Raw genomic sequence first — 23,560 nt, 5'->3', positions numbered from 1 at the left:
CCGCGCGCTCTCGCGAGAGCAGCTCCCGCGCGCTCTCGCGAGAGCAGCTCCCGCGCGCTCTCGCGAGAGCAGCTCCCGCGCGCTCTCGCGAGAGCAGCTCCCGCGCGCTCTCGCGAGAGCAGCTCCCGCGCGCTCTCGCGAGAGCAGCTCCCGTCCCGCGCGCTCTCGCGAGAGCAGCTCCCGCGCGCTCTCGCGAGAGCAGCTCCCGCGCGCTCTCGCGAGAGCAGCTCCCGCGCGCTCTCGCGAGAGTTGCAGCGGCGGTGTCGTCATCGTCATCGCGACGGCGGCGGCGGGAGCTACGCGGCGGCCATGATGGGTAGGGGTTGGAGGGGAGCGGTGGCGCAGCGGTTAGCGCGCTGCCGCTACGAACCCCGGTGACCCGAGTTCCATTCCCGCTCACGGTCACCAACAGCGGTGACGATTATATGTACCAGGTCCTGGGCGTCCCCTAGGTCCACTCAGCCTCAAATGAGTACCTGGTGGGTAAATATCGCCACCGGGGAGACAAAGGCGGCCGGGCGTGGTGCTGGCCACCCACCCCCTCGTGTGACGTTCCAGCCTTCATAGGTGCTCGCTAACAGCACTTGCCCCAACAGCCTGTCGCAGGGGGGATGAGCGGGGATCTTTGTTTCGGGTTTGCTGCAACGCGTCTGATGTGTAAGACGTACTTCTTCACGTTTGTGGATGCAGAGGGTCGATCGATGTGATTCATGGGGAGCCGCGGTGGCCAGATGTCAACTACCTCGCCTCGTCTACAGAAGGTCGTGGGTGAGATCTCCATACCTCTCAATTCAGACCTTATTGGTCACCCGTGCCCCTTATACATCTCAACGTTTATCCTACAGAGTCCCATCAAGGGAGAAACACAAATAGACAAACCAAATGCTGTTGACCGTATTGAAACGGCTATACGCCGTATGCACCTGAAAACTCGATTTCCCTGCTGCACAAGAATACGGGTGAACCGTGTGGGTTGACCGCTATGCCACTCGCACATACCGACTCGCCCACTCTTTGTAACGGACGCGATCCCAATCTCACTACTTATTACCTGGTGAAACAAAATATTGCCAACTTCAAACTTGTACTCACCCACCCCTCACTCGCTCAAATCACTCTTGTAAATGAGACTATCCGAGTCTTTTGGGTTCTCACCGCAGTCACTCGCAGAGACCGACTCGCCAACTCACTCAATCACTCCGCAAAAGAGACTCATCCTATATCATGGGACCTTTTTTGCCAGTATCAAAGTATGAAAAATAAGAATAGATCTTGATTTGAAGCTTTCGTGACTACAGGAATCCATACTCTTTGGTTCTTTCGGTAAAGTCACGTGGGTAGAAAAAATAACAGATCACGACGTTTCGATCGCAACACAAGCAACCGTCTTCAGGTGAAAAAGAGGGGGAATCTGCTGAGGCAGGCTGTTGATCAAGGTTTAGAGATGGGCGGGCAGCTAATGTTATCATGTAGGAGCGAGCGGGAGAGAGCGAGTAGCTTGAGAGAAATTTGCTTGTAAATGTGAGCTCGGCCAGGGCCCAGAAAGTTGAGAGTCGGCTAGTATTGGCAGGTAGGAAGGGAACATCAAAGAAGTTAAAACTTTACCTGGTTGATCACGTCCTTCCAATGATTGATCAAGTTGTATCCATCTTCTCGGTTGAAGTTATGTCTGTGTTTATAAATCTGGATGGCTTCATGGACAAATCTTTGACGATAGCCCGAAGGTTTTCAGAGGTCCTTGGTCTCGGAAAAGACAATATCGTGTGAGCCCACCGTGTTCTAACAGTGATCAGCCACAGCAGAGGTATTGGTTCTGCCGTGTTTCAAATCTGCCTTGTGTTCGCGAACACGGTCCGAGACATGTTGTTTCATTTCCCCAATGTAACTGCTACCGCAGACACAACTTAGTTTGTAGACACCAGGGTATTGCATGTCAGGAATCACATCTTTCACAGATGGGATCAAATCACGGATTTTGTGTACTGTGTTGAATCGAACCTGGATCTTGGGATTGTTCAAGATTTTGAAAATCTTTTTGGTAACCCCTGCTATGTGTAGTGACTGGGAATGCGAGGCCACGGCGGGATGTCTACTGTTGTGTGTACACCACAGACACGGGGTGTAGTACCAGCCCTAGTGGGGGCTTGGGTGAGCGCTGGTTCAGCGTGGTGGCACCACGCACAGCGTGCGGTGCGGGCACCCGTTGAGAGAGCATCAGCCAGCTGGGGTTACGTTGGGGGCACGATACTCTGGCCGACCTGGGGACATGTTACCGGATGATACTGGAGGGGGGCCACCGGTGGAGGGGACCAATGGGTGGTCACATGGTCCGAGAAGAACTCTCGAGAGCTTTCGGGCAAGGGGGCGAGAGAGATCGAGGTGGGCGGGGCGAGAGGCGGAGCCAGCCCCAGCCCGGCCCCATATAAGGGGGGGGGGGGGGGGGGGCCCTGTGAGGGGCTCGGGGTTCTTACTGTTGGAGAGGCAGGAGATCCACGTCAAGCTTGAAGAAGCCTCCAGCCACGCGGTCCGGGACCCAGCTTGTGGTCCGGACCGGGATAGTGGAACCGTGTCTAGTTCCGCCGTAGCGTGGTTAGTTGGGTGGTCACCACCCGAGAGTACGTTGTGTCAATAGCTTGGAGTATGTTGTGTCAATAGCTTGGAGTATGTTGTGTTAATAGCCTTGAGTATGTTGTGTCAATAGCTTGGAGTATGTTGTGTCAATAGCTTGGAGTATGTTGTGTCAATAGCTTGGAGTATGCTGTGCTAAGAGTTTAATAAAACGTGTTGCTCCCAAGACAACGTCTGCGACGCAGGTGGACTCACTACATATGTATGGCAAGGTGATGGTTTTCATTGGGTCCTCAGATGGTTCTCTCCCGATGCGGATTGTGCGACCCGAATATCCATTCATCTTGAGGGCTTGGCGTACGTGCTACAGTTCACTGGATAGGTGGTGCTGGTCGGAGATGCAACGGGCCCATGGTGTAGTGTTTTGAGGAGGGAATTCTTCTGGGCTGGATGGTGGTGGGAATCGGGCTTTAGATAGGAATCCGTGTGGGTGGCTTTCCTGTCGACCGAATGTCCCAACGAGCCATCAGGTCTCTTCTCGATCAAAACATCCAGGAATGGTAGCTTGCCATCATTTTCCACTTCCATGGTGAATTTTATGGATGGGTGTATGGAATTGATGTGGTTGAAAAATTGGTTCAGTGCTGGCAGGCCATGTGGCCAGATGACGAACGTGTCATCTACGTATCTCTTCCACAAGGAAAGACGTCGGGTGGATGTCTAGATGGCATCTGTCTCAAATTTCTCCATGAAAACATTTGCTACCACTGGCGATGAGGGAGAACCCATTGGGTACCCTCATTTTGTTTGTAGAATGTCTGCCCAGGTCGACGTATCCCTCAAAGGTTTGGAACAAATCCCGGCAGACGTACAGTGAGGGAAAAAAGTATTTGATCCGCTGCTGATTTTGTACGTTTGCCCACTGACAAAAAAATGATCAGTCTATAATTTTAATGGTAGGTTTATTAGAACAGTGAGAGACAGAATAACAACAACAAAATCCAGAAAAACGCATGTCAAAAATGTTATAAATTGATTTGCATTTTAATGAGGGAAATAAGTATTGACCCCCTCTCAATCAGAAAGATTTCTGGCTCCCAGGTGTCTTTTATACAGGTAACGAGCTGAGATTAGGAGCACACTCTTAAAGGTGTCTTTTATACAGGTAACGAGCTGAGATTATGAGCACACTCTTAAAGGGAGTGCTCCTAATCTCAGCTTGTTACCTGTATAAAAGACACCTGTTCACAGAAGCAATCAATCAGATTCCAAACTCTCCACCATGGCCAAGACCAAAGAGCTCTCCAACGATGTCAGGGACAAGATTGTAGACTTACACAAGGCTGGAATGGGCTACAAGACCATCGCCAAGCAGCTTGGTGAGAAGGTGACAACAGTTGGTGCGATTATTCGCAAATGGAAGAAACACAAAAGAACTGTCAATCTCCCTCGGCCTGGGGCTCCATGCAAGATCTCACCTCGTGGAGTTGCAATGATCATGAGAACGGTGAGGAATCAGCCCAGTACTACACGGGAGGATCTTGTCAATGATATCAAGGCAGCTGGGACCATAGTCACCAAGAAAACAGTTGGTAACACAATACGCCGTGAAGGACTGAAATCCTGCAGCGCCCGCAAGGTCCCCCTGCTCAAGAAAGCACATATACATGCCCGTCTGAAGTTTGCCAATGAACATCTGAATGATTCAGAGGACAAGTGGGTGAAAGTGTTGTGGTCAGATGAGACCAAAATGGAGCTCTTTGGCATAAACTCAACTCGCCGTGTTTGGAGGAGGAGGAATGCTGCATATGACCCCAAGAACACCATCCCCACCGTCAAACATGGAGGTGGAAACATTATGCTTTGGGGGTGTTTTGCTGCTAAGGGGACAGGACAACTTCACCGCATCAAAGGGACGATGGACGGGGCCATGTACCGTCAACTCTTGGGTGAGAACCTCCTTCCCTCAACCAGGGCATTGAAAATGGGTCGTGGATGGGTATTCCAGCATGACAATGACCCAAAACACACGGCGAAAGCAACAAAGGAGTGGCTCAAGAAGAAGCACATTAAGGTCCTGGAGTGGCCTAGCCAGTCTCCAGACCTTAATCCCACAGGATATCTGTGGAGGGAGCTGAAGGTTCGAGTTGCCAAACGTCAGCCTCGAAACCTTAATGACTTGGAGAAGATCTGCAAAGAGGAGTGGGACAAAATCCCTCCTGAGATGTGTGCAAACCTGGTGGCCAACTATAAGAAACGTCTGAACTCTGTGATTGCCAACAAGGGTTTTGCCACCAAGTACTAAGTCATGTTTTGCAGAGGGGTCAAATACTTATTTCCCTCATTAAAATGCCAATCAATTTATAACATTTTTGACATGCGTTTTTCTGGATTTTATTGTTGTTATTCTGTCTCTCACTGTTCAAATAAACCTACCATTAAAATTATAGACTGATCATTTCTTTGTCAGTGGGCAAACGTACAAAATCATCAGGGAATCAAATACTTTTTTCCCTCACTGTAGCAAGATCTGAAATCGCTATCCTCAAAAACGCTAAGAAACCCATTTGCAACATCAGCAAGGACGAGCGTTTTGAACTCGCTCAATTGAAAAAGAGAGATGACATTGTCATCCTCTCAGCCGACAAGGGCAATGCCACTGTCATCGTGGATAAAACCACTTACAACAACAAAATTCAGGACCTTCTTAGTGATGGCTACGACAAACAACAATATCATCACTAATTCGACTTATCTAATCGAACCGACCAAGCAGCTCTCTCTCTAAAACCTTCGGCTGCTAGACCACCCAAATATTACGGCCTTCCAAAAATCCATAAAGAAGGTCCCCCGCTCCGTCCTATCGCCTCCACCATTAACTCACCCACCTACAAACTGGCCCAATTTCTGTCTGAGACCCTGCTTTCTTTCACGGGCAAGACCACCTCAGCTGTAATTACTTGGTTTCTCTAATCAAGGACATCTCACTGTCTCCAGATGATTTGCTTGTCAGTTTAAATGTGGTATCGCTGTTCACCAAGGTACCTGTACTTGACACCATTGCAATCATTGAAGACTTTGTCCAACAGGGACTGAATCCTGATGTACCAACTTTGGTGAGGCATTGCCTTACCAATACTTACTTCAGCTGAAATGGTACATTCTACAAACAAAATGAGGGTACCCCAATGGGTTCTCCCTTATCGCCAGTGGTCGCAAATGTTTTCATGGAGAAATTTGAGACAGATGCCATCCAGACATCCACCCTACGGCCGTCCTTCCTTGTGGAAGAGATACATAGATGACACGTTCGTCATCTGGCCACATGGCCTGCCAGCACTGAACCAATTTTTCAACCACATCAATTCCATACACCCATCCATAAAATTCACCATGGAAGTGGAAAATGATGGCAAGCTACCATTCCTGGATGTTTTGATCGAGAAGAGACCTGATGGCTCGTTGGGACATTCGGTCGACAGGAAAGCCACCCACACGGATTCCTATCTAAAGATCGATTCCCACCACCATCCATCCCAGAAGAATTCCCTCCTCAAAACACTACACCATGGGCCCGTTGCATCTCCGACCAGCACCACCTATCTAGTGAACTGTAGCACGTACGCCAAGCCCTCAAGATGAATGGATATTCGGATTGCACAATCCGCAAAGCTGTATCCCCAACCATAGGGAGAGAACCATCTGAGGACCCAATGGAAACCATCACCTTGCCATACATAGCAGGGGTGACCAAAAATATTTCCAAAATCTTGAACAAACACAAGATCCAGGTTCGATTCAACACAGTACACAAAATCCGTGATTTGATCCCATCTGTGAACGATGTGATTCTTGACATGCAATATCCTGGTGTCTACAAACTAAGTTGTGTTTGCGGTAGCAGTTACATTGGCGAAACGAAACGACATGTCTCGTACCGTGTTCGCGAACACAAGGCAGATTTGAAACACGGCAGAACCAATACCTCTGCCGTGGCTGATCACTGTTTGAACGTGGTGGGCTCACACGATATTGTCTTTTCCGAGACCAAGGTACTCTGCAAACCTTCGGGCTACCATGAAAGATTTGTCCATGAAGCCATCCAGATTCATAAAGACGTAACTTAAACCGAGAAGATGGATACAATTTAAGCAATCATTGGAAGGACATGATCAACCAGGTAAAGTTAACTGCTTTGATGTTTCCTTCCTACCTGCCAATATTAGCCGACTCTCAAATTTCTGGGCCTTCGCCGAGCTTACATTTACACTGACAAGCAGATTTCCGGGCCCGGTCTTTCCCGAGCTCACATTTACATTTACAAGCAAATTTCTCTCTTCTACTCGCTCTCCCCTGCTCGCTCCGACATTAACATTAGCTGCCCTGCCCATCTCTAAACCTTTATAAACAGCCTGCCTCAGCAGATTCCTCCTCTTCACCTGAAGACGGTTACCTGGAATGGCACCTTCTACAAACAGAATAAGGGTACCCCTATGGGCTCCCCCTTGTCACCAGTGATAGCCAACATGTTCATGGAAAAGTTTGAATCAGACGCCATCCAGACATCCACCCTGCATCCTTCCCTGTGGAAGAGGTATGTGGATGACACTTTCGTCATTTGGCCACACGGCCTCCCAGCATTGAACCACTTCTTGGACCACATCAACTCCAGACATCCATCCATCAGATTCACCATGGAAGTGGAGAAAGATGGTAAACTACCATTCTTAGATATTCTGTTTGAGAGGAGACCTGATTGATCCTTGGGACATTCTGTCTACAGGAAAGCCACCCACACAGATTCCTACTTGAAACCAGATTCCCACCACCACCCATCTCAAAATAATTCTCTCATCAAAACGCTATACCACAGAGCTCATGGCATTTCTGACCAACACCACCTGGCCAGTGAATTGAGACATGTACATCGGGCCCTCAGGATGAACGGATACTCTGAACGCACCATCCGCCAAGCTGTTTTTCCCACCATACAGAAACAGCCACTTGAAACTCCGATCAAAACTGTCACGTTACCATACATAGCAGGCGTGACCAAAAAGATCTCCAAAAGATCCAAGTCCGATTCAGTACAGTACATAAAATCCGTGATCTAATTCCATCTGTGAAAGATGTCATCCCTGACTTGCAATACCCTGGAGTCTATAAACTGAGTTGCAACTGTGGTGACTGTTACATTGGGGAAACGAAACGTCATGTCTCTGATCGTGTCCGCGAGCACAAGTCAGATTTGAAACACGGCAAAGTTGAGTCTTCCGCCGTTGCCGATCATTGCTACAACGCGGTGGGCTCTCATGAGATTGTTTTCTCCGAGACTAAGGTGCTCTGCAAACCCTCTGGCTACCATCAAAGGTTTGTACACGAAGCCATTCAGATATACAAACACAGACATAATTTCAACCGTGATGATGGGTACAAACTTAGTAATCATTGGAAAGATGTTATCAACCATGCAAAAAAGACTTAATTACACATTTTTGGACCATCTTATCTGACAGGCACTATTTGACTTTACTTTACCGAGTGTTAACATCCCCAGTGTTTAACAGTACTCTCTTTATTGTTCAGCCAGCACTAGTATAAACATGGGCATTTTCGTTCTTTTCTATCATGTGTATCAACAGGTGCTTGTACATACACATGTCCACGTACACTTGCACCCCACACTCTCTTTTGGCCTCCCCTCCCCCTCTTCGTCCAATACGTTGGCGTGTGCAACAATAGTTGCTTGCGCACAACCACGTCCACGTCGCCGACTCTCGTGTACCACTTCGTCCGTTCTATTTTGGCCCCTCCCCCTTCCGATACCGATACGTTCTACGTAGCACTTCGTGCCTTCTTTTAGCCCCCCCCCTCCCGATACGTTCCATTCATTGGCTACCACATTCTGATGAGCTCCCCCCCCTCAACTTGCATTTAAGGGATTACATCTTGAATCCTTGCCTCACTTGATGCAGCAAATCTGGCTGTGACGGTCCCACCTGATGACGGAGACTTGTGTTGCCTCCAAAACGTCGTGATTTTTATTGTTTTATTTTTATTAATTTCATTTTTTACCTACGTGACTTTACCGAAAGAACTAAGAGTATGAAGACGGTTGCTTGTGTTGCAATCGAAACGTCGTGATCTGTTATTTTTTCTACCTACGTGACTTTACCGAAAGAACCAAACAGTAAATAAGAATAGGTTTTACCCTTTCTGGCAATAAAACAGTTGTGTTAAGATGTTCAAACACCAAATAGAACACTTTTCCAAAGCATCAAGTCTGCATTAACCAGAGGACGTGTAGTGAACATGCAAACAAACATTGCTCTGATAATATCTGCATGGTCTTTGAAACTGATTGGCCTACACCAGAGACAAAAACCTTCTTCATGGTTAAACAAAATCAAACTCGATGAAACTTGCAAGCTCCTCGCTTCAGCTTCGGTCTTCATCGATTCCAAAATCTCCTACTCCACAGGTAAAAAAAAAAATCAAACAATGACGAAATAATAAAAAATTGATTGTTTTTAATTCCATAATTTCTATGTAGTGTCTTCCGTCGTACAAAACAAGAAATCGGCATAAAATACAGTTAGTGTCGAGAACGGGTGCTGGAACACGCACGCACACACACAACACATATGCATAAAGGTTAGTCAGCAGTGCCGCGAGGTGTGTTGAGAGAATGTTGTCTTCCAACACGCAGTAGTTTTCATCGAAAGTTATTACTTTCTAGCGCATTACATTTTTTTTTATATATAATCCCTTGACCACCCCTTGCGTATACGTGTGTATAAATGTCATCGCGTTTTTTTATCCTTGCAGAAGCGTAACCAAGTCGTCTCGGTGAAGTCGCCTACTCTAAAGCTACTATGGGGACCACATGGTGAACTGGCAGCTTCCCTCCCCTCCCTTAATCCCGCCACAAAGACAAAGATCCCCCTATAGCCTTCACAGACTGTTGGGGCAAGTGATGTTAGCGAGCACCTATGAAGGCCGGCACAGCACACGAGGGGTTGATTTCCAGCACCACGCCCGGCCGCCTTTGTTTCCCCGGTGGCGAAGTTTATTACACACCGCACCAGGTACTCATTTGAGGCTGAGTCAACCTAGGGGAGCCCAGGACCAGTTCAGATAATCGCCACCGGTGTTGGCCGTGAGCGGGAATCGAACTTGGCTCGCCATGTTCGAGGGCAGCACGTGAACCGCTGCACCACCGCTCCCACCACGCTCAATCAGCCACTGGCACCGCCTACTCACTGAGCCCCGCCCACTTATACACCGCCACGCCACTCCATCGCTATCCCCGCCCACTGCTGATGCAGACCCGCCCACCACCCGGGTCACGGTGAGTTGGCAAGAGGCCATAACATTTGAAAACCGACTTAAAGCTTTCGTGACTGCAGGAATTAATATTCTTTGGGTCTTTCGGTGAAGCCACGTAGATAGAAAAAAATATAACATGTCATAACATCCTGCCTCAGCAGCTCTCGATATTTTTTCACCTGATGACGATTGCTTGCGTTACGATCGAAACGTTGTGATATTTTTTTTTTCTATCTACGTGGCTTTACCGAAAGACTCAAATAATATTTGAAAACCGGCGACAAAAATCTCAACTTTTGTTTCCCCCCCTTCCCCCCGCTGAAATCTTCTGGATATCCCGGGCAGACTTTCTGAAACCGCCGGGCCTGTCCCGACCTGTTCCGGCCAAACTGGGACGCCTGGGTAGTTTTCAACTACCCGACTTTTAATAACCATCGGATACTCAGAAACTCCAGTCCCCTCTCCCACCATTATTTTGACTATTTCTAGTTTCCAATCGTCTTGTATGTCGAAATGAATATGAACCTGGGTGTTGTAGCATACACCCGTGTGATTGCGGTTGCTGGCTCACACACAGACCATTCCGCGGGTATGTGTGCTCAGGTGTTGGCTGCACACCTGCAGGATGGTCCCAGAGTACAGCTAATAGGTTGCTACTGGTTTATCTGGTTGGAATTGAGTGTTTCAGCCCGTGTGGGTTTTATCCATTTGCTCAAGTGTCTATCCTCGAGGCCATCACGCGATTAGCCAAAGCACAGAGGCCCTCCTGAAAACGCATCTTAAGACTCAAGCGAGGCTTGTGCTGGGTAAATACACACCCACTCGTTTCAATAATGACAACGGTTCACTTATCGACCGCTGCACGTATCAAGTAATGTGGTACAACGCCATTACTGCGATGACGATGTGATATGACGGCTGCGGCTGTGAAGACAGGTAAACGTGGAAACCTTCACCGGAATCCACGGAGTTTGTGCAGCCCCGAACATTACAGACTATGGGCCCTCCGGGCTCCCAGTGCTATCTAGTTAAATAGAGCTCTCAGGATTTGCCCGACACCGCTCCTCCTCCCTTCACCGCCGCGACGCGGCCGTCGATCCACAAGAACAACAAAAAATTGTTCCGAGCGAAAGCGCCCTCGGTTCAGACTCAACGCAAATGCAGTCCACACCATGGCACGTGTTCGGAATAGGCGGGCTGTGTTCCGAACGCGCGCGCGCGCACCCACCCACGCACCCACCCACGCCCACACGTGTACACACATGTGAGCGATACAAGTGTCTGACCGCACGACGAGACACCCGATCGATGTCCTTTCAGAGCCGTTCTATGAACGCGACCCGGACCCCGGTATTGAAGTCGCACGGTCGCTGGTGTCGCACAGCACCGGTGTCAATGGGGCGCCACGGTGGCTAGGAGATGTTAACTACCTCGCCGGTCTACCGGAGGTCGTGGGTTCGATCCCGACCCTAAAGCCTGCTGTATATGTGGAGTTTGCGGTGTCTCTCTCTCTTCCCGTGGTCGCGTGGATTTTTTTTACGGATTCTTCCAGGTTTTCCCCTCCACATTAAGATTCAACATCACGCGCATAGAGTATTTGGCTGCTATACATTTCTATATGATGATAAGCCACTTCTTTGAGCTGTCATTTGTGATAGCCAGGTCGCTTCTGAAAAAAGCTATGTATAGCTTAGTGGGCCTTACCTGGTAAATTAAAAATAGTTGATGATTTTAGTTTTAAGCCTGTAGCGTTGAGCGACTGGACGGAGCTGTAATCTTAGCCAATCAAAGTGGGCGGTTCACCTGTCGCAACACTCACCAATGGGATTACTCCATCCATTGATTGGCTTGGCAATGAATGGGCGCAGCGATGTACCCCCTCGATTATTTTGGGATTGATGAATAAAAAATGTCATTTTTACATTGTAGTCGGATTGATTACGAACAGAATCGATATAATATTGCCTCTATTGAGGTTCTGCAAGATCATATATGACCGAGCGGCGACCTGCGATTTCGTGGGCTGTCCCATGTCACCGTATTACGCAAGCGTGAGCGGCAGCTCGAACCGTCGAAACCAATTCCATTTCAGCGTCGCAACATTTTGCTTAAAGTTTTAACATCGACTGGGCCGTGCCTAGCCCCCTACGACCTCCCCCCACCAACCAAACCAACCACAAGGGTTGCCCCAGCTTCACAACACCGTGACGATCAACCAATGGTGGCGCGCATGTGGCACGCGGTCGGACACAGCCGTCGCCGCTGCGCACGCGACCACTTCGGCGATGCGATCGATGTCCGACGCGGCGGTGACGAGAGCAGGAGCAGCAGCAGCGACAACAACACGTCAAACAAGCGCGGAGGCAAGCCCCCCCCCCCCCTCGTTTATACACAAACCGCGCGTTAGAAGCTGCCCAAAGTTTAGCGGCCGCTAAAACGTCCCCCCCTCCCCAGAGCTGGTAAATTAAACTTTGAACAAAAAATGTGCGTTTCGTTCGTTGAGATTTTGCGACCGATATCGTCACTTTGGTTTCATTCGTCTCGTTCATTGTTGAGAATCGCCACAGCTGAGGTTTTTTTATGGATGGGCAGGAGTGCTTTTTTTCTTCGCAGTATCTTCAACATCAAACCCAAGGGGCTCGTACCGGTGGTCCCGACATGACTCGTGTGTGCGCGAGCGCCTCGTTCCGAGTGATTGGCTTCAGTGTCGCACGCTCCACAGCGACGGGTGCCGGCCCGACGCCCCCCCAAATATGAAAAGACGCAAACGCCACCAAAGTACTACGGAAATCTCAATTCAATCGCGCGTAGTTTAGTGTCTGTTAGCAAGTGGCCTCGCTAGTTAGTGGAGATGATTACACAGTTCCAGCAGCATAGTAACCCTCCCCCAGTAGTGTTTTCATCGTTTCGTCATAATTGGGAATCATCTGCACGGCGTTGTCTGTTGCAAGATTGGCGCCACGGTGGCTAGATGTTAACCACCTCGCCTGGTATACAGGAGCTCGTGGGTTCGATCCTGACCCTGACGCCTGCTGTATTTTTGGAGTTTGCATGATCTCAATGTGGTCGCGTCCTCCGGGGTTTTGGCTGCTATAAATTTCCACGTGATAAGCCACGGAGGTTGACCCATCATTTGTGGCCAGGTCGCTTCTGAAAAAAGAGCTACACATAGCTCGGTGTGGCCTTACCTGGTAAAATAAAATATAGTTTAGTTTTTACTTTATCCCTGAGGCCGCCTTTAAAGTTTGCTTGGGGTGGTGACCAATGGTGCAAACTGGCGAATGCCAATGATGACATTCTCCCATCACTTCATCTCTGGACCACAAACGCGTGCGATGGCAAGCCCATCGCGGTGTTCCTTGGAGAACGTCGCTTGGGCACGGGGAAGTCGAACCGAACGCGATACCAAACATCCCGCGGGTCATGAGAATAGGAAGCGTGTTCTTACGCAACGGGGCGGTTTACAGATGCCAAATCTTTGTCTGGGCACGGTTAACACCGCCCACGGGTAGACACGAGTAGCAATTGCCACCCAGGTGACCCCAACTAAGCCCCCCCCCCCCCCCCTCTTGGCTCGTGGGCCAAGGTATCGCCAAACAGCTTCCATTTGGACGATCCAGGAGCGAGTTGCCAGATTATTCTGGTTTTGTTTTGGGGGGGGGGGGGGGGCACATCTTGTAAATCCCGCATGGCGGACATCGCTTTGTATGTGTGTCTGTTGAACTTCCTTCGCACCGTACGTAGCCAACCGAGCTCATCGTCGAAGGCGCTTTAAACTGAACAGTAACGGCAACAACAGCAGCAGCAGCAGCCCCCTGACGGGGCCTCAACCATCCCACAGCAGCGTACCCGCCAAAGCCGAACTCGACTCGGATTAAAATTTGCGTTCTGTAACTTGTCGACGCCACCACTCATCCTTATGGCCGCGTGAACCTCGCGTCTGCATTGCGGCAAGTTCAAGTGTCGAGCTTAAAACGACAGAATTCAACTTTTGAACGTGAACAGTTATCGCACCGATTTCCATTCGCTTCGTAGCTGCGTCTTCGCCGTTTTTTTTGCTTTTGTAATTTTGGCGAACCAAGGGTCGGTCACCCCTTGCAAAAGAGAGAGACCAATAAACCCTGGAAATGTCTCGCTCACACGCTCTCTCACTCGAGTTCTCTCCGAGCTAAACAAAATAAAACTTGGAACTCGCAACTCGAGAGCTCGCTCGATCACTCGCTCGGGAAGGGAGGAAGGGAGCAGCAACGTCAAGCGAGTGGCCATCACCTCGGTGGTGAGCGGTCAGACACGAGTGGGGAGTGCGACAGAGAGACAGCATGCCGCTGAACCGAGCGATGTGGCAGTTCCAGCCGAGAATTTCTCAGACCGTGGCCCCCCCTGCCGTCCCCACCCCACCGAACTCCCCACATCCCACACTCCACACACGCCGGCCGGCGCTGGAGAATAAAAAATATACTGTCGTTTTACATTAGTCTTAAATTGATCGCATTTGCCGACGTCTTAACTGCGATAATAATAGTATCTCCTAAAGTTCTTATAGTACATTTGGTAAATAAATCCCGACACCGCGTGGTTAACTTGTGCAATGAGGCCCGACTTAAAAGCGTATAGTGTTTCGCGTTTTTGTCTTCATCGTCTCTTCTGCCCCCCCCCCCCCACCAACTCACCACTTAGGGGGCACCGGACCAGGGGTCAAGGATGAAGAAAGAGGTGGTGGCAGTAGCAGCAGCAGAAAGACAAAAGTAAAAATGTACAACTGGTAAGCGGTCTGCTTCACTGCCCAGCGAGGGAGCCTCCTCCACCGGGGCCCACTCAGGCTGCTGCATCATCGAGGAGACGGAAGAGGACAACGTGCTCGGGTGAGACTCAGCCCTGGAGCCACCGCTCTGACCGGGGGAGGCAGGGAAGAAGACGGTGGGGAAAGAGGACGGGGGGGGGGGGGGGGGGGGTAGCGCCCCCGCGACTCCGAGCAGGGGAGAGAGGGGTAAGCGGGCGGGGAAGGGGCCACGATGTTGGCACGGGTAACTGGAGGAGTAAAATTACCGGCCGAGGTACGGGGAAACTCTTATGCGCGGAAAGGTCACGGGTGGTTGGTGCCTCTTCTCCCAAACCCCCCCCCCATCACCACCACCCCAACGTACAGCCGTGTCCAGACACGTGTTCTACATCCCTACCCCCGACCTACAGTCATCAACAAGAGGTCACGATGGACTTCATATTACATTTGACGATTTCTGCGACCTCCGTGCCAAAATCGTAGCCCTATGAATGACCGTGTCGGAGGGAATTTGTAAAGGTAGCGGAGGCAGCAGTGGTGCACCGTGGCTCCCACGGTGCAGGGATTTAAATGCCCCCCCCCCCCATCCCCCCACATGCCCACGGGGCCCGGTGGCAGTTGCACCACCTGCACCATCAACAGCTACACCGCTGGACTAACGAGCAACAGGCTTGATGTGCTGTCATTTTAAACACAGGTTTGCACGCGTTTTTGCCGATTTACGCTCTCGTGTGCTCACGCTCGCACACACACCCGCGTGCTCACGCTCGCACGCACGCACTCGCTCGCACGCACACCCGCGTGTGTTCACTCTCACAAAGGAGCTTGCCATATAGCCTTCAACCGACTGTTGGGGCAAGTGCTGTTAGCGAGCACCTATAAAGGCTGGCACAGCACACTTGGGGGTGGTTGTGGCCAAAATCACGCCTGGCCGCCTTTGTCTCCCCAGCACTGATGTTTACACACTGGTGCTCGTTTAAGGCTCAGTCGACCTAAGGAGGACCCAGGACCAGTTCAAATATTCGCCACCGTTGGTGGCCTTGAGCGGGAATGCAACTCGGGTCGCCGGGTTTCATGGCGCGGCTCTTAGCACGCTGCTGCCACTGCTCCCTGACAGAGCACACTGACTCACACACTCACTCACACTCACTCATACACACACACTCACTCACACTCATACACCCTCACCACTGACTCACACTCACTCTCACACACACTCACTTATACCCACAAAGCCAAAACGAGACAAAGATCTCCCCCACATAGCCTTCTACAGACTATTGGGGCAAGTGCTGTTAGCGAGCACCTATTAAGACCATGACACAACACAAGGGGGGTGGGGTGTGGCCAGCACCACACCCAGCTACCCTCATCTCTACAGTGCCGATGTTCACACAAATGCACTGAATATTAAGGCCAAGTCAACCTAGAGGAGTTCCAAGACAAGGTTCGGTGACCACACGTCATCGATGTGATAAACGGCCTGTTGTCGAGCCCAGGTTACACTGCGTGTGGTGGAATGCGTTGACTGCCGGCACCACCGCTCTGCAATGTATATGTGTGCTCTCAAACAATCCATAACATTCACACACACACACAACAAATACATCAAACATCGCCGTGTAGCCTACTAAGGCTGTTATGGGGCAAGTGCTGTTTGCGAGCACCTATGACGGCTCGCACAGCACACGAGGCAGGTGATTGGCCAGCACCATGCCGGGCCGTCTTTGTTTCCCCAGTGCTGATGTTTGGCTACACACCGCACCAGGTACTCATGAAGGCCGAGTTGATCCAAGGAAAGGCCCAGGACCGGTTCTGGATATTGACCCAATTGGCCGTGAGAGTGGGTAATCGAACTCGGGTCACCGAGTTCCTAGCGCGGTCGCACTAACCGCTGTGCCACCACTCTACACTAGACATGTACCCACGCAATCGCTAGCACGCACATGCACACTTCGACACACGCTCACTCGGTCACATCGGCATCACTCGTGCAATTAGGCTGTGGGAGACAGAGAGAGAGAGAAACGCCTTCAAGCTTCACATCCCCTCCACGAATCAAAGTGGAACATTCCAAGGTAGACCACCGCACCCCAACGTCCACGGGAGACTTCACAGTAGGCAACTTGCAGGGTGGAATGTACCATTGAAGTATAACTGAACGGCAAGGGGGTGGACGAGGTGGGGGGGGGGGGGGTTATGGAAAAGCGTTGGGAGAAGTGGCATCACCCTGTCATGAGTTCCGCTGCATCCGTCGCGAGCGGTGCACACCGCACCGGTTCCAAATCTGGGAGATCCCAAACAGCAGGAGGTGGGGGGGGGAGGTGTTGAGCGCGTGACAACCTGGAATGTACAACTGCATTGTCGGTAGATGTGGGGGGATTCCGGCCAGCTGTGGCACAGCTGATTGGTGGAGTGCGGCTGGGTGATTGGATGGTAGGCCTGGAGGACAAGGAGGTGGACGAGGAGGTAGAGGCTCAGACGCACTCCTCGGTGGACATGAGCAGGGGGTTGATGTACTCGAAGCCCTCGAACTCTGTCTGGTCAATCTTTTGCAGCACGCTCCTGGACACAGGCACACGGGGGGGGAGGGAGGGGGGGAAGGGGAGGTCAGGGGTCAGGGTCGGCAGGTGCAGCGATAGGGTGAGGGTCACAGGAGGTTCACGGTCAACGCTGGGTTTAGGGTTGGGGAAGGGAGCGGCGGTGACCGGCGGTGTTGAAGCCGGGGCAGGGTTGGGGGATGACGATGGGGTGAGCGTTGGGAGGCTCAGCAAGTGGCTCGTGCAAAGATCTGACCAGGAAAGCCTTCACCGTCTGGCACAGCCGAACAAATTAAATGGTCACGTGCAGACGCGAGCGCTTAACGCGCAATTGGTGTCGTTTCGGCTCACTTGCTGGTGAGCAGACGAGCACACGCTCACAAACTTAGCGATTGGATACATTTATCCATTGTACATTAGCGAGGCCGTGGGGAGTGGGGGGTACGAGCTAGCGGTGGGGATATCAGAGACGGGGACGACGACGCTGTGGCTGCTACCACGCCGAGTGGACTGGGTCGAGGGGGTGGGTATGGGCTAGCGGTGGGGATATCAGGGACGGCGCACGCCGTGTCTGCTACCACGCCGAGTGGGTCGTGGGTTAATCGGAAGGTATGGGCTTGCAGTGGTGATAGCAGGGACACTGTGGCTTTGGCTGCGACCACACTGGCTGGGCTGGGCCCTGGTTTGAGGGGGGGGGGGAGGTGAGTGGGCTCGAAGTGGGGGAAGAGGGACGGGGGTGGTGGACGCCGGGCGGCGCTGCTCACTCGTCGTCGGGGGTGAAGTGCACGGGCTCCGTGGTGAACTGGCTGTCAAAGTTGTCGAGGCCAAAGTCTCCCGCGATGTGAGGCTTGAAGGGAGGAATCACCTGCTTCTGTTCCAGCTGGTGGGGGCGGGGGAGGGAGGGAGGGATGGGGGGTGGGGTGGGGGAGCGCAAGGAGAGCGGCGAGGGAGGTCAGTGGCCAGAGGCACGGACACCGGACTTCTGCAGGAACGTGAACACGTATCGGCGTGAACTGGGCTCCCACCCGCCCTGTGTAAGTCTGTGAGTGTCTGTGTAAGTCTGTGAGTGTCTGTGTAAGTCTGTTAGTGTCTGTGTAAGTCTGTGAGTGTCTGTGTAAGTCTGTGAGTGTCTGTGTAAGTCTGTGAGTGTCTGTGTAAGTCTGTGAGTGTCTGTGTAAGTCTGTGAGTGTCTGTGTAAGTCTGTGAGTGTCTGTGTAAGTCTGTGAGTGTCTGTGTAAGTATGTGAGTGTCTGTGTAAGTTTGTGAGTGTCTGTGTAAGTCTGTGAGTGTCTGTGAGTGTCTGTGAGTATCTGTGTACATCGGTGAGTGTCTGTGTAAGTTTGTGTATGTCTGTACATCTGTGATTGTCTGTGTAAGTCTGTGCGTGTGTGTAAGCCTATGAGTGTCTGTGTAAGTCTGTGTCTGTGTAAGTCTGTATGAATCTGTAAGTGTATGTGAGCGTCTGTGAATCTCTGTGTAAGTCTGTGAGTCTCTGTGTAAGTCTGTGAGTGTCTGTGTAAGTCTGTGAGTGTCTGTGTAAGTCTGTGAGTGTCTGTGTAAGTCTGTGAGTGTCTGTGTAAGTCTGTGAGTGTCTGTGTAAGTCTGTGAGTGTCTGTGTAAGTCTGTGAGTGTCTGTGTAAGTATGTGAGTGTCTGTGTAAGTTTGTGAGTGTCTGTGTAAGTCTGTGAGTGTCTGTGAGTGTCTGTGAGTATCTGTGTACATCGGTGAGTGTCTGTGTAAGTTTGTGTATGTCTGTACATCTGTGATTGTCTGTGGAAGTCTGTGCGTGTGTGTAAGCCTATGAGTGTCTGTGTAAGTCTGTGTCTGTGTAAGTCTGTATGAATCTGTAAGTGTATGTGAGCGTCTGTGAATCTCTGTGTAAGTCTGTGAGTCTCTGTGTAAGTCTGTGAGTCTCTGTGTAAGTCTGTGAGTGTCTGTGTAAGTCTATGAGTCTCTGTGTAAGTCTGTGAGTGTCTGTGTAGGTCTATGAGTCTCTGTGTAAGTCTGTGGGTGTCTGTGTAAGTCTTGAGTGTCTGTGTAAGTCTGTGTCTGTGTAAGTCTGTATGAATCTGTAAGTGTATGTGAGTGTCTGTGAGTCTATGTGTAAGTCTGTGAGTCTCTGTGTAAGTCTGTGAGTGTCTGTGTAAGTCTGTGACTGTCTGTGTAAGTCTGTGACTGTCTGTGTAAGTCTTGAGTGTCTGTGTAAGTCTATGAGTCTCTGTGTACATCGGTGAGTATCTGTGTAAGTTTGTGTATGTCTGTGTACATCTGTGATTGTCTGTGGAAGTCTGTGCGTGTCGGTGTATATCTGTGCATATATGTGTAAGTCTATCCGATTGTCTGAGCGAGTGTGTGATAAGTGGGACAGGTAGAGAGACAGAGAGAGAGACGCACCATGTCCCACGCAATCGTGCGGAAGAACGCGTGGCTCTGAATATCAGCGAAACCCGTCTGGGGATGGCAGCCGAGTCTCTCCCGGGGGTCCTGAGCACACGGACACAGGGGGATGGACATATACGCATATACGGAGATAGACACACACTCGAAGATAGACACAAACACACTAAAAGATAGACACATACACACATGGAGTTAGACAACAACAACTGCCATTCGCCACTAAGTGGCGGTAAAGTCACCACGACGCTTGTGCCAGGCTATGTGCACGTTGAGGCCACGTGAAGTGTCGAACGCCAGCTGGCAGGTCACGGGGCAGACCCAGGTTCCACAGGTCGACTGAGATGACTTACTGATGCACCACCTGTGCCAGTTTGCTGTGCCTTATCCACCCGGCGCTCCGCTCGTTGTTGTGAGCGTCGCTCCTCCACCCTCTGTTGTTGTTGGAGGGCGACTGCCTCCAACTGCCCAGTAGCGTCCTTCACGAGCCTCCTCCACAGAGGCCGATCTTGACACCACTGGTACCAGTCATCGGCAAGTCCACTCAGTGCCACATCCTCCTGTGCCACGTCACTCCATCTCTTCTCTAGCCCGTGCCGCGCCCGTTTAGCCCCGTCGATCCGGCCGAACAAAAGGTGTTTGGGCATGCGGTGATTGGGCATACGGACTACATGGCCCAGCCAATGCAGCCTTGCCTGCCGGAGGTGCTCACCGATGGGACTTTGCCCAGATCTTTCGAGGATTTGTGAGCTTCTCACACAATCCAGCCTGGTTAAACCCAGGATTGATCGTAGGTAGGCCAGCCTAAATGTTTCTAACCGGCGAAGATGTTCTATTAGGGAGGTCCACGTTTCGCAAGCGTAGAGAAGGGAGGGAATGACCGTGGCTGAGAAGACCCGAAGCTTCGTGCGGAGCGACAGACCAGGTAGCTTCCACGCAGCGTTACGCAACCGATGAAAAGATAATGCCGCTCGACTGATTCGGAGTGAGACCTCTGCTGTTAAACCGGAGCCGGTCATGAGCACACTGCCCAGGTATGGGAAACTCTCCACTCTCTCCACAACTGCCCCATCACCGATTGGGAGTTGTGGGGGTGGAGTGCCCAATGGTACAAAATACCCAGGCAGGTGCTTCGTTATGGTGAGGCTGATGGTAAGGCCCCACCTCTTAGTGGCACACTCCAGTTTCAGCAGCAGCGCCTCCAACTCCTCCTCTGAGTGAGCTGCAATTACCAGGTCGTCGGCATACATAACGTGGTTGACCAATAGGGAGCCCTTGACCAAACCCGGGCATCGATCAGCCTCCCATTGCATCTGTACCAGATGGAAATTCCGCCGGTACAGCTACTGAAGGCTTCATGAACTACGTGGTCAAAATAGATGTTAAATAATGTGGGAGCCAGAGGACATCCATGTCGCACCCCAAGGTGCACAGGGAATGGCTCTGACTCCCAGCCACGTAGTTTTACCCGGGCCCGCTCACCATCATGAAGGTCCTTAATGATCGTGAGCAGAGGGTCAGGGACTCCGAAAGCACGAAGAACAACCCAGAGCCCAGGCCTACTGATGGTATCATAGGCCTTGACCAGGTCAATAAAGCAGAGATGTAGGTCTTGTTGGAATTCCCTACACCTCTGCTGTAGCAGACGGACAGAAAATATGGCATCTGTGCAGGACCGCCCTTTCCTGAAACCACATTGGGGCTCCACAAGCCTCTCCTCAGTGTGCCTAGCAAGGCGATGTTGAATAATCCTTGCCAGGACCTTTCCCGGCACACTGAGGAGTGAGATGCCCCCTGTAGTTGTTATAGTCGGTACGGTCCCCTTCTTAAAGAGGGGGACCACCAGGGCATCCTTCCAAACCTGCGGAACCCGTCCAGTGGTCCAGCCTGTTGTTATGATGTCATGTAGGGCAGTCTGTGCCCAAACGCCACCCTCCCTCAGCATTTCGCTTGGGAAATCATCTCTGCCCGGTGCCTTTCCTGGTCTCAGACTCTGGATCGCCTTCAATACTTCCTGAACAGACGGCACCTCAGCCAGCCACTCACAGGGGGTGACACCGCAGCCTCAGCAGGGTCATCCCCACTTTGTGCCATGATGTTTTCCTGGCTGAAGGCTTTTCCCTCCCCCAGGACCTCACAGAAATGCTCAGCAAATCTGCAAACCTGTTCATGGGGGTCAGAGATTGTATTACCGTTTTTCCCCTAATGATGTAATAGGTGTGGTGCTGCAGGTTACTTTTTTGATGGAGTTAAATAGTGATTTGTGATCGCAGGCTACTGAGGAAGACTCCACCTCGTCAGCAACCCGCGACCACCACCCATCCTTGCAGCGCCTCACGGCTCTCCGAACCTCCGAGCGAAGGCTGCGGTAAGCCTCCTCATTCTCTGACGTGGGATGCTGTAGACGATTAGAGTGGGCCTGTCGCTTTTTCTCAACCATCCTGAACACCTCCTCTGTCAGCCCGGGTCTCTGGGGAGGTCTGGACCGCGTACCCAAAGCAGCCATTGCAGCTGCATGAGTCACAGTCCTAAACCTCGCCCTATTTACCCTCGACATCAGGATGAGTGGGGGACGATGCCAACCCCAGCCGTAAGCGATGATGAAATTCTCGCTTGCAACTTTCATATCGACACACACACACAGATAGACAGACACACATGGAGATAAACACATTCACAAGCAGGTATCTAGACATGTACAGATACACACAGATATGTACAACAACAGCAGCTATTCGCCACTAAGTGGCTATGACACCACTACAGCCTTTGTGCCAGGCTCGGTGCACTTTAAGGCCGTGACGGGAAGCCTGAAAGGCTCGCTGCCAGCAGGTCACTGACTTGAGATGACTGGGAGATGCACCACCTATGCTCCCCACTGTGCCAACTGGCTGTGTTTTAGCCATCCTGCGCTAAGCTTGTTGTTGTGAGCTTCCCTCCCACAGAAACAGATACACACAAAGATCCCCGTATAGCCTTAACAGACTGTTGGGGCAAGTGCTGTTAATGAGCACCTATGAAGGCCAGAACGGTACTTAAGGGGGTGGGTGGCAATGTTTATACACCACACCAGGTACTCATTTGAGGCTGGGTCGATCTAGGGGAGGCCCAGGACCGGTTCAGATATTCGTCACCGATGTTGGCCGTGAGCGGAAACCGAACTCGGGTCACCGGTTTGTAGCGCAGGGCGCTAACCGCTACACTAACGCTCCCCACCTAAACACACCAGCACACACCCACAGACACACAGACACCCACAGAGACACACACATACATCCAACAGACACGCACACAGAGACACGCGCGGCAAGCTGGCGTCTCCCGCACCTTGTCGAGGAATCCCTTGAGCACGTTGGCCGCCTTCACCGAGAGGGACCTCGGGATCCTGATCTGCTTCTCCAGAATCACTGTGCCAACGAGAGAGAGGGGGGCCCGTGGCACGACGCGCCGCGTTACTCTCCTGGCACTAGCCGGGGCACCGCCGCTGGGCCCGGGGCTGGCCTGCCACCCCGCACCCCGCCCCCCCATTGAAGAGCCGTGGGTCCCTCCGCCCAGCGAGCGCTCCGGGCCTCGAGTGGCCACGTTATAACCACCCAATCCCCCTCCTCCGCTGCTCTTTCTGCGGCGGCGGCGTCGTCATACAAATGACCGCTCGGGTTGTTGCTTTGCAGAAAGCGTTCCTCGCATGCGCATAGCGGAGTGCCCTGGGAATTATGCGGATGGACATATCGGGTGTCGTGTATATTGTGGGTGGGGGGTGTTGGGGGGCGAATGACCCCGTAAATATATTAGAAATAATTCTAGATTTGAAGCTTTCGTGACTGCAAGGATTCATACTCTTAGGTTCTTCGGTAAAGTCACGTAGGTAAAAAATAATAATAAATGAAAATAACTAAATAAAATCACATTTATTATTATTTTATTTTATTATTTTTTTACCTACGTG

General features: G+C 51.4%; 1 protein-coding gene and 1 long non-coding RNA gene across 2 annotated transcripts in view; one reads left to right on the top strand and one right to left on the bottom strand.

The window, feature by feature from the left end:
• The first annotated feature begins 400 nt into the window (after positions 1–400).
• LOC133352497 (uncharacterized) lies at positions 401–9,514 on the top strand. The gene is made up of 3 exons (XR_009756270.1): positions 401–479; positions 691–768; positions 9,397–9,514. It is a non-coding gene; the product is annotated as an uncharacterized LOC133352497 (long non-coding RNA).
• Positions 9,082–23,560, bottom strand: part of PRKCI (protein kinase C iota) — an 86,724-nt gene continuing 72,245 nt past the window's right edge. Inside the window, exons 15-18 of the mRNA XM_061568177.1 lie at positions 22,942–23,021; positions 19,612–19,701; positions 17,982–18,097; positions 9,082–17,242 (exon numbers count right to left, since the gene is read on the bottom strand). Coding sequence (XP_061424161.1) covers positions 17,155–17,242; positions 17,982–18,097; positions 19,612–19,701; positions 22,942–23,021 — 374 coding nt within the window. The 3' untranslated portion in view covers positions 9,082–17,154. The remainder of the gene's footprint in view (positions 17,243–17,981; positions 18,098–19,611; positions 19,702–22,941; positions 23,022–23,560) is intronic.

This window comes from Lethenteron reissneri, chromosome 40 (assembly GCF_015708825.2).
Source record: "Lethenteron reissneri isolate LAM-NWPU_2019-01 chromosome 40, ASM1570882v1, whole genome shotgun sequence".
NCBI lineage: Eukaryota > Metazoa > Chordata > Hyperoartia > Petromyzontiformes > Petromyzontidae > Lethenteron > Lethenteron reissneri.
This window is presented reverse-complemented; position numbering and strand designations above follow the sequence as displayed.